This window comes from Ambystoma mexicanum, chromosome 10 (assembly GCF_040938575.1).
Source record: "Ambystoma mexicanum isolate Mex_15411 chromosome 10, UKY_AmexF1_1, whole genome shotgun sequence".
In the NCBI taxonomy this organism is placed as follows: domain Eukaryota; kingdom Metazoa; phylum Chordata; class Amphibia; order Caudata; family Ambystomatidae; genus Ambystoma; species Ambystoma mexicanum.
In genome coordinates this window covers 1,134,018,688-1,134,030,797 of record NC_090932.1, presented here as the reverse complement: position 1 = coordinate 1,134,030,797, position 12,110 = coordinate 1,134,018,688, and the positions used below count along the sequence as shown (strand labels likewise).

General features: G+C 46.7%; 1 protein-coding gene across 2 annotated transcripts in view; it reads right to left on the bottom strand.

Annotated features, from left to right (window-relative positions):
* Nucleotides 1–12,110, bottom strand: part of TMEM150A (transmembrane protein 150A) — a 223,193-nt gene that overhangs the window by 85,977 nt on the left and 125,106 nt on the right. For both annotated transcript variants that reach the window (XM_069619036.1, XM_069619037.1), the window contains exon 7: nucleotides 11,893–12,070. In XM_069619036.1, coding sequence (XP_069475137.1) covers nucleotides 11,893–12,070 — 178 coding nt within the window. The remainder of the gene's footprint in view (nucleotides 1–11,892; nucleotides 12,071–12,110) is intronic.

Genomic DNA, 12,110 nt, shown 5'->3' with positions numbered 1-12,110 from the left:
GGCTACCCTCGTTGACCCCTGGTGCAGGGAAATGGATATACAAGATGGAAAGTATGACGGCAGGACAGAAATTAGCAGTGGGTGACGTAAAAGATTTATTAGTGGTGGTCCTCGGAGAGGCTGCTGATGATGTATGGAAAAGGCCGGGATACCCAGGAGTAATAACTGAGAACACAACTCACAATGGTTCGCCGTTTGCTAACTGCCGAGCAGCCGTGTGGTAAGTTCTGCGTACGCAGTGGCATGCAGAATGGGAGAAGACGAAGATCCTTTACAATATATCTAGGCTATTCAAGAGTTATAGCGGCATGAAACACAAGAAGTGTGGGAAAAAACAGTGACATTATTCTATCATATACTGTGCCTGGGGTTACCAGAACAAGTGTTACGGAAACTAAAAAAGTTGGTGGGAATGGAAGCAAAACCATGGTCAGAAATACAACTCACAATAGTACATATGCAAGAGAACATGAGGAAAGAAAGTAGGAGGTGGCGAAGTTATTGCAGAAGAAACTGTCTAAATACGCCACAAGCACGGGAGTACAAGGTGCGCCACAGACAATACGCACAATCGCCCGTGGAAGGGTGGTTCATGGGGCGGTGGATGCTTAGCATGGATTTCGAGGAAGAGGGGGGCCACCAAGGGGACGCGAATCGGTGCATCAAATGCAACAGAGCCAAGGGGGATTTCAGGGAGGAGGTTGAGGATAGGGGCAACACATGCAGCAGGGTTCAGAGGGATTTCCTGGGGAGGAATCAGAGGAAAGTGAGAGAATTGCCCCAGTGCTGAGTGTGTGGACAGGTAGGACATATCTCAAGGATATGTAGAAGCAGAGGAGGGATTCAACCGAAAGCGGGAATTCAATACCAGCCAGCATACCCAGGGGAACATAATTAGTTCTATGGCCAGAACCAGACACAGCAACAAGGACCAGACACAGCAACAAAGACCAGACACCTAATGCATACACTCAGACACAACAGCCCATGACACAGACCCCACAAATGCAGGCCCCCAAGATGGGAAGTGACGCTTGCCACTGTGGTACTGGTCTTGTCTCCAGAGACAAGAAAAGCTAAACGGTTCATCACAGCCGGCGAGTTAAGAGGAGAGCCGATAAGAAACCGAACTGTGTTGAACAAAAGTGGCAAGCGGCTAATTGAAGAAAGTACAAAAAACTGTTAGTCTGAGGGGGGGGAAACCAGCTACAGAGGAGTCGGGCACCACGTGGGTGCTCACCCGGGAAACTCTGGGCAATTACCCTATTGTTGAAACTACTGTTACCAGGAGGCCTTGGGAAAGGCAAAAAGAGGGTCAAAGTGGTCATACTGGGTCTAGCAAAATCCTCTGTACAGTTGAGTCTTTGACCGGCAAAAGAAGGTAAAGCTAAGGGAAGTCAATCCTGCACTGTGTGAATTGCAAAAGTTGGCAAGAGTGTACCCGACAGAGTGATGTTCACAGTGAACTGTTTAAAAAGACATTAAGATACGTGAATCTCACAGATGAGATTGCGTTGTGAAGGCATAGTTAATCCGACGGACGGAGGCCGATATATGAGAAGGGTCTGAGCCCGGAAGAGGGTGACCCAGGGGTGAAGCATCATCACTCTAAATGCAATCAGAAAAGAACTTTAGCTAGTGAATTTTGAACATACCAGGCCCTCGGAAGAGATTTAAACACTGAAGGCCCTGATATCGTAAGGAACTTTGTTGGATCTGAGCCCAGAAGAGAGGGATTTCTCCAGAGGTGAGAAATCATCACCCAGCAAGCATATGGAAAGGAACTCTGTTTAGCATTTTGAGACACATCAGGCCCTCAGAAGCAAGAGACTTTTAGTGCAAATGAAACTACCGAAGGTCCAGATAGCTGAGAACGGAACTCTTGGCTCGTGCTGGGAAAGCTTGAGCGTGTGCTGTGCTCCAGAATCCCACCTTATCCCATGCTAAATACGTGAGGATGAGACCCTGACTACCGCATAGAGACTTATTATTTGTGAAGACTTCTTTCTTTCCTGTGAACACTATCCCACACTCTTTGTATTTAGCGTAAGGATTGGCAATAGGTTTTTCTTAGTATAGGCCCTTTTATTTTACAAGATGGGCGGACAGCTCATCGGCAACGTGCTTGCCTTGGAAACAAGACGACACAAAGCAACACAGGTTCGATCCCCGGGCCGCGCTTAAAAACCTCTGGGTACTAAGCACGTTATAAATACACAACTAAGAGGCATATTCCTGTAACAGCACCTCGATGGCCACGCCCTGTGTGAACGCTTTAAAAATGCAAATAATAGACTCCACTAGGACTGCCTTTTTATTATTTGATGGTTATAGCTTGCTCTCATCTTAGATTTAGGTTTAGATTTGGTGTTTTTCCAAACCGCATATACCTATTAATGAACACCCTTGAACTGTGATCACTTGTGTCTGTCTTTACGGTCTCCACCACGAGTTTCTTACACAAGGGGATAGTGTGTTCCACGCCAGGGGTACACATTCTAAACGTGAAGGAGATCATCCAAGCCTAATTGTGGACAGACGGTACAGAGGGGGGAGGCAGTAGATGAGGAGCTAGCTGTTCCAATATGGGACTGAAATAAAAAATAGCATGACTCCCAGGGGAAAATGTGAATCATTCCAAACGAGTACTTATTCAGGCCTGAAATACCATAAGATGAGAAGGAAGGGACGATAGAGCCACTAGAATTAGAGGCAGTAATAGTGGGGGACAACTGTATAGCAGTGCATGGGACAGACGACACAGGGCGGCTATGGCGAGCAATGATCACCATGGCAAAAGGATGCAGGTTGACCAGTCGAAGCACTATTCAAAAACAAAAGATCAGATCACGAGATGGTGTTCGAGATTAGCATCACATATTGGGTGAAGATACATTACAGAAAGGTACCACAGAGAATGACAATGATGCTAAAAGCACCGCCGACATTTCAAGGAAGATTTGGCAAATTTCCCCAGAATCTTATGCACTACAAGTCCCTACGATTTGGGGCTTCTGAAAGGGATAGGAGCAGTGAAAATTAAGCTGTTGCCAGGAGCCATTTTACCAAGAGTTAAACAATATCCACTGTCAAGGGAGGCAGACAATGGTATCTATGAGACTATTGCAGCACTAGTGAAGTTGGGCATCCTAGCTCCATCTGAATCACCCTGCAACACGCATGTGTACCCTGTCAAAAAGGCGACGGGGGGGTTGTGGCGTTTTATACAGGACTTGCGCCTCCTTCACCACATTGTAGAAGCAGAATTTCCTTTAGTTCCCGCATCCAGCAACAATTTGGTGCAGCATTTCTACAGAAGCTGCCTACTTCACAGTCATAGATTTGAAGAATGCATTCTTCTCTATACCGCTACACCCAGACTGACAGGACTTTCATTTCTATACAGAAATGAAAAGTGGAAACATACAAGACTTCCTTCAAGGGTACTTTTTTCTTTTTTTTTTTATACACAGGGTGGATTTAAAGTAGACATTAATTGAATGAATCGCACAACTCATTACAAACAAACACATGTTCATTTTTATCAAAAAAGCCTTTTTAAAATTAGGCCAATCCCCCATCACACGAACTTTTAAACGTGTTTAAATACATCAAAAACAAATATTCAAACGTTATCCAGAAATTATGAAAATACAATAATACAAAACAATGATGGACACAAATCCAATTCTTATTGTGTCCACAGTTCATTATATTGGTCACTATGAACAACCTAGTAATCTATACCGTTGTAAGACCCCACAGTTCAATTTGACCAAAACAAACACGAACAATGTTCAAGAAACTACAACGTTGTTCGTGTTTGTTTTGGTCACAATGAAGTGTGGGTCTCACAATGAAGTGTGGGTCTTACAATGGTATAGATTACTAAGTTGTTCATAGTGACCAATATTGTGATGTCACCTTCCATATTGAACAACATACAGATGGAGAGCATGGTTATACAGTAGGTAGAGGACATATTGATTTGCAGCAAGACAGAGGACCAGTGTAGAAACAACTCAGTACACAGGTTGACAGTACTAGCAGAAAAAGGGTACAAGGTAGACAAGGCAAAACTACAATATTGCCAGACATGAAGTCTGGCAACATTGCAAAAATGATATCCCAAGACGGGAGAAAAGTGACACCAGAAAGAGCAGAAGCAATACACAGGACAGCAAAACACAACCATACGACAAATACAGCAGTTCCTAGGACTATAACTACAGCAGGGCATGCTTATTTGACTAGAGCACATACACTAGGCCCTTAAGGAGTGCACTGAAGGGAGCACAAGGAGGGGAGAACACATTACAATGGACAACCTAAATGACTAAGGCATTTGACAAGCTGAAGGAAGCAATATGCACAGCTCCAGTGTTAGGAATTCCAGATTATCAAAGAGCATTTTTCCTATTCTCACACTCCGATGGAGTGGTTATGACTGCAGTACTGACACAGAAGACAAGCATGGAGCACAAGCCTTTAGCATACTACAGAGGGAAATTAGACCCAGTAATGAGAGGACACTATCCATGCGAACACACATTGGCTGCCGCCGCATTAGCAGTGGACAAATCAGCAAGTATTACCATGCGATGCAGCACCACTCTATGTGGAGCATGTTCTCTTTGCAATACTGGAAAGACCGAAGAGTACATTGACAACACAGAGGATCAGGAAACAAGGTGTTACTATTAAACCCAGTTCTCAAGATAGTGAAATGCAGACTTGTCAACCCGGCGACTATCGCTGACATCTTACAGAAGGGTGATTTGCATCCGACTGCGCAGCAAACACAGAAGAATTCAGTGACACTCACAAAGTACTGGAGGATGCACTGGAGGGGGAAGGGAGAGGTGCTTTATATTGATGGGCCGTCAACAATTGACCAGACTTCTGGGACAGCAGTGGTGAAATTGAGAAGGGACGGGACATGCAAGGTGGTGACAAGCGCATGTCTACCGTCACACTATTCAGCACAAGCAGCAGAATTCGTAGCTTTGATATTGGCATTGGAGCACAGTAGAGTAAAGGAAGTGACAGTGTATTCAGATTCAGCCTACGTGACATCCACAGTGCATTCTGGGATGCCACATATGCTGAGGAGGGGCTACAGACGTGCTGATGGGTCACTGGTGCAGCATGCAGGCTGATAGAGGCAATGGACCTCCCACAGCAGATTGCAGTAGGAAGTGCCAAGCACACATGAGGGGGGAGGACCCTACCTCCACAGGCAATAAAACAGCAGACATGGAAACAAAACGCGCTGCCTACTTTGGGGACATTTTAGAAATGGAGGCTTCATCCCACACGCGCGATTATGCACGAACAATGATACTAAAGGAAGGCTACAACACATTACCAGTGACACAGATCATAGAGTTGCAGGGAGCTGCACCCAGGGAATAAAAAGAGTTATGGATAAGGAGGAGCTGTAGAGTGTCTCCGACAGACATTTTATGGCAGTAAATAACAGGGAAAGTGGCAATGCCATTCTCATTATTACACACTGCACTGACACAATTAATGAACATGTGGCTGAATTCATGACTGATTGTCTAGTGTGTAAACCATTTACTGCAGGTCATACATCGAGGGTAGTGAGAGGAGCCATACCACACCCAGTGGGTCCATTCCAACACCTGCATGTCGACTAGAACTATGTCGCCATGATCCAAGTATGCCAAGGTTACTACTACATGACAGTGGTTGCATGGCCATTTTCCTGTTGGATCGAAGCCGGTCCTTGTTCCCATCCCAACTAGGGATGCAACGGTATTACGGTATACCATTAAAGATACCGTGAACCACTTATTTGAACAATAATAACCGTCACATTGTTTATACCGGTATACCGTTCATACCGTAAAGTGTGCTTTTCAATCTGATTTGGAAAGGCTGCAGTAAGCAAGTGATGCGCAGTCTTGGTTTTGCACTGTTGGATGTGCCGTCTGCCAAGTAGTTTCAGTTTGAGCAGTTTTTAATGCCATTCCATAAACCACACGTGCCTGACCCAAAATCAGTATGTTAGCAATAGGAAGAATAAATACAGTGCCAAGAAGGAAAAGGGTTTACTTTTTTTTTTTTTATTTACATTTTTCTTTTAAAGCGCTCACACAGCCCGCGGGCATCGAGGCACTGTTAAAGAAATTGTTTTTGTCTTAGTTGCGTATTTATAACGCGCTTAAACATCCAGAGGTTTCTAAGCACGGACCCGGGGATCGAACCTGTGTTGCTTTGTGTCGTCTTGCTTCCAATGCACGCACGTTGCCACTGAGCTATCCTCCCGGGACTTTGGGTTGGCGGCTTTGGGGTTTATATATTTATAATGGATAATGTTTTCTAAACATATGACAATGGGGGATTTCCCTTGTTCTATCATTGAATTTACATATAATAAGTCACACTGCGAAATTTACTCATCTCTGTGGGTATTCCCTGCTGCCATACCAAAGGGTAACATGTCCGTGATTACTGAACACCTTTTGGCCCGGAAGTAAACTAAAGGCTGCAACGTAAAGAGAGAGTGTGTGTGTGCGCGCGTGTGTGTGGGGGTGTGGGTGTGTGTATGCGCACAAGCGTATACTACCATCAGACTCCATTGACCTGTGGCATGCAGGTTATCAAGATGGCAACATGTTCATCTTCACCAGTAGCCAGGGGGTGAGCTAAAAGCCTAAATGACAACCTAAGAAAAGCTATTCAGTTCGCTTTGCCAGTCGCAGCAGGGCTCTCCTCCCCCCTCCCCCCTCTCCACACGTGTGTTTGTGTTTGGTGGAAGCAAGGGGTGGCATTTCAGTGGAAAGTATGTTGAAAAGCCGAATTCTGGCCCTGGGTGCCTGGTTTTGTTTGTAATGATAAATCTGACAATTTATGACCTTTTAGAAAATATTTGTTAAGATTAGTTAACTCCACTTGCTATACCACGATAACCATGATATACCGTCATTTGGCAAGAAGGTTATTGTACGGTCATAAAACTAATACCGTGACACCCCTAATCCCAATGCCCTTAGAGCGACAAAATTCCTGGTTCAGGAGATATTCCTACGATGGGGCGTGTTTAAGGTCCTGCAGTCTGACAATAGCCCTCACTTTGCCAATGAAATGTTCCAGCACATTACGATCTTGTTAGGAATCCAACACAAACTCTCTAGTGCCTATGACCCGCAAGCAAACGGCCTGTGTGAGCTTCTCAATGGCTTACTCAAGGAAAGTATAGCAAAAAAACAAAAAACGGAACAAAGGTTGGCTCCTTTGTCTTCCCCTCAGCGTTGTTCGCATTGCGCAATAAACCAGGGTCCGACCACCATTTAACCCCACATGAGGTGGTGACAGCACGGCGCATGCGACTTCCCATGGCTCCTCCCACTAGGGCATGGGTGCACAACATATGGCCCGCGGGCCAGTTGCGGCCCGCCATGCCCTTTTGACCGGCCCGCGAGGCACAAAGACTTTCATAATGGAGGGCGGCCCGCGGCCGCCCTCCATTAGGAAAGTCTTTGTTGTCTTCCGGGCCGGTGAAAACACTGGCCCTCATTGGCTCAGCACACACACGCATCACGTCGCTCCTACGAGCCACGTAATGCGTGTGTGCTGCACCAATGGAGGGCCAGCACTACAGCTGGCGTGGTCCATAAGGCTTGATGCCGGAAGGCATTTCAGCCTTGCTTGCCACGCCAGCCGTAGTGCGATTCCAGCGTTCCAGCTTACCTGCCTGCCTTCCAGCACGACTCCGGTAAGTGGTCTGTTTGTGTGTCGGGTTTGTTTTGCTTTAGGTGTGTGTGTGTATGTTGCGGGGGAGCAGCGGGGGGGGTGTCGGATGTGTATGAATGTTTGTTTGAATGTATTTTGTTTGTATGTTGAGATGTGGGGGGGTGTGAATGTTTGTATTTGAATGTATTTTGTGTGTATGTTGAGATGCGGGGGTGGGGGGTTGTGTCGGATGTGTATGAATGTTTGTTTGAATGTATTTTGTTTGTATGTTGAGATGTGGGGGGGTGTGAATGTTTGTATTTGAATGTATTTTGTGTGTATGTTGAGATGCGGATGTGGGGGGGTGTCGGATGTGTATGAATGTTTTGATTTGAATGTTTTTGTGTGCTGAGTTGGGGGGTGGGGGTTCGGGTCTGTATGGGTGCTTGTTTGAGAGTTTGCTGATTTGGGGGGTGGGGGGTTCGGGTCTGTATGGGTGCATGCTTGAGTGTGTGTGTGCTGAGTTGGGGGTGGGGGTTTGCGGTTGGAGGGGTGGGGGGGTTCGGGTCTGTATGGGTGCATGTTTGTGTATGTGTGCTGATTTGGGGGGTGGGGGGTTCGGGTCTGTATGGGTGCATGTTTGTGTGTGCTGATTTGGGGGGTGGGGGTTCGGGTCTTTATGGGTGCATGTTTGTGTGTGTGCTGAGTTGGGGGGTGGGGGGTTCGGGTCTGTATGGCTGCATTCTTGAGTGTGTGTGTGCTGAGTTGGGGGTGGGGGTTTGGAGTTGGGGGGTGTGGGGTTCGGGTCTGTATGGGTGCATGTTTGTGTGTGTGCTGATTTGGGGGGGTGGGGGTTCGGGTCTGTATTGGTGCATGTTTGTGTGTGTGCTGAGTTGGGGGGTTTGGTTGGGGGTGAGGGGGCCATGGGGCATTGTGTTTGGTTGGGGGTGAGGGGGCCATGGGGCATAGTGTTTGGTTGGGGGTGAGGGGGCCATGGGGCATAGTGTTTGGTTGGGGGTGAGGGGGCCATGGGGCATAGTGTTTGGTTGGGGGTGAGGGGGCCATGGGGCATAGTGTTTGGTTGGGGGTGAGGGACATGGGGCATAGTGTTTGGTTGGGGATGAGGGGGCCATGGGGCATAGTGTTTGGTTGGGGGTGAGGGGGCCATGGGGCATAGTGTTTGGTTGGGGGTGAGGGGGCCATGGGGCATAGTGTTTGGTTGGAGGTGAGGGGGCCATGGGGCATAGTGTTTGGTTGGAGGTGAGGGGGCCATGGGGCATAGTGTTTGGTTGGGAGTGAGGGGGCCATGGGGCATAGTGTTTGGTTGGGGGTGAGGGGGCCATGGGGCATAGTGTTTGGTTGGGGGTGAGGGACATGGGGCATAGTGTATCTAGGGTCAATAAAATATATATAAGTTAAACAGGCGAGATACAATAACTAAATAGAAATAAATTATTACAATGGAAAATGTGTAGTACAAAATGTAAGTTTGAAATGCAAATAGAAATCGTTTCCCCTCAAAAACATTCTTTTTCCATGTGTTTAGTACAAATTGGGGGTTTAAAAGGCCTCCTGCCACGCCCCGCCTACCGCCCCGCCCACATTTACTTTTCGGCCCACTATAGCCCTCATGTAAGGTACTTTCGGCCCTCTGTCAAAATCAGTTGTGCACCCCTGGACTAGGGCAAACAAAGATGCAGAGAAGGCATCTGATGTATTGAGTCAGGAAATCTACGAGTATACCGCTTCCTAGATTGCAAGTGCTTCTTTTATTTCTTGTCAACTGGAGACAAGACGGGAGAGGCCTGAAGCAGGAGAAGACAGCAGCAACACCAAAACTAATGACAACTTACTTAAGCAGCCACAGTTGTATCCGGGGGACCAGGTCCAACGGAATTTTTCAAGGAAGTGGGACACACTGCACTTTACAGGACCATATGAGAGTCAGGGGACCATTATGGTGGTGATAATGCATGGTACATATGTCCTTTAACATTAACATATTGTTGAACTGATCACTGAGCAGTAAAACGGTTGGGATTAATACTTGGAACCACCTCAGGGACATGAAGCCCTACAAAGCGGTGGCCTCTCCTAGCGCCAATATCGAAAGGGCCAGAGATCCACAAACAGAAGAGCAAAACAATCTGGAATCAGCACAGCCCAGCAGAGGACATCCAATCGTTACCTGCTCACGTGCAGGAAAGATAGGGCAATGACTTCCTACACATCCAGAGTGAGGGCACACTGTCTTATTTTTCTTTCCGCACACACTCATAGTAAAAGTGCAACTATTTTTACTGCATTTGTTCCATGATTCCCAGTGATCCCCACCCTCAAATGTTCCAAGGCCAATTTGTTAGGAAATCCAACAATACCTGGGGACGCCACCCTAACGTGTATTTCCACATCTTCATAGCCTATTTGTCCCTAGTACATCCATACCTGGAAAAGAAAAACCCACCTGTACTCTCAGTTCTACTTGACCCCAGAATAAAAGCTTTGTAGGAACAGGTATTCCTTCTTGCTATGGCAAACTACTTTGTTCGTGGGCCTTGAACTAACACAATATTAAAACAATAACGCTCATAACATAACCCCAACTCTAGCAGGTGGAATGCCCATGTCATGTGGACAAGCAAGCACTATAAGTACACTAAAGAGAGGTAGATGCAGACATGGGGTGAGGGGTGGAACTCTATCTCACTGATACTGCTTGAATATCTAACATGTGGTACACGCAAATGACCAAAGTAGATAAAGAAACCACTTGGGAGACTTGCTATATCTGCTCAATAATCCCCTATGCCATGAGTGCCTCCAGAACGTTTAGAGCAACAGAAATACCAGCAGCCACAGCACAATGCCTTATGTACCTATCCATGGTTAGAACCCTAGGGAGATCCCAAGGGAAAACAGCAACATTGAGATGGATGTTTAAGGTAACATTTCCCCATGAAGACAGTTATATAAAGTCACTTGACATGATTAACAATTACTGGCAACTAGACAAAGCTATACAATATGTAACTTACGGCCCACAGAAAGGAGTCAAAAACAAGAACACTAAAAGAATTACGAAAGGACCAAAAAAAATAAGGAGTGCTGGGATGTTGGGAAAGACCACAAATGCTAGTGTATGGCCAAGTATACACAGCTGAAGGGTGGAAGGAGGGAGTGATAGGAAGCAAAGCACACACACACACTGGTACAAGTGCCAGTAAACAGTACAAGGATAAAATGATATGTACCTAAAAGAATGGGGTGCGAGCACAAAGCTATCAACCTGGGTGGACAATGAAGCTGGACCAATGCCCATAATACCACTGAAGAAACCAGCACTGCGTTTCCAGAATGGTGGAGCGGTAAAGGTTGTGTTGCAACCCTGCAGGCACTCTAAAAGGCAAAGTGGTAATACTAACAGCTACACTGGGAACACAGTCCTTCTCATCACCTTGATAAGGAGCACTGAGCTCCGAGAACAGAGCTGGGTCCCAAGCCTGGGGAGATCCGCTCCAGCCAATCAGGGAACACAAATACAGGGTTGGATGGCAGAGAGCAAGGGCTAATGGTAATTTATTTTTATATTTATAATGCACCGAAAGCCTGCAGGCAATCCTGCGACACTGCAACAAGGTAATGGTTTTGTGGGGAAGGGCCAGGCAAGCCACCTGACATGCGAGGGCCAATAGAGTAACATTGTAGGTGCTGTGTAACCACCCCAACTATCTAATCCTGTACCGTCGTAGGTTTTTGGAGACAAGCCCCATGTTGTGACACAACAAGTGAACAAAATGGCCCGGCACAGGCTCAGGAATGGCGATTTCAGGAGATTATTAATGTCCTGTATGATCCCGGTCTGTGTAATAAACAACAGTTCTAACTTGCTCCTGGCTGAGTCCTGCGTCAGTGTACTGGGGAAGGGATTGTAGGGCTCTTGCTGAGCTTGTAGTTTGACCCCAGTTGCTCTTGCATACCTAAGCCAACAGTGCAAATTATTGCAATTTCACTACTGAAACCAGTTTCAGCAGATCAAGCAGTGGGCTTCAAACTCTCACACACGCTACACACAAAGATCAGACTCAAGATGTTCTCATATGGCCAACTGTGTATTCTTAATGTGACAATGTGCTCTCCAGAAATCTACACACAAGATCCAGGCCACATTGATGGCCAGCCAGAAAAGGATACTCAGGACGAGAGAGATTAAGGCCACAGCGGTGAGGGAGACCCTGAGATGCGCCATCCAGAAGTCAAGGACTGCCACTGCAAGGTGATGGGTCAGCACACACTGCAGGCACACAAAGACCAGGCCGGCGGGGAAGGCTACACCAGCACCCACATAATGCAGTGTCTTAGCATAATCCACCTGTAAAGAAAGACAGCAGCACAGTCAGACCTCCACAGAA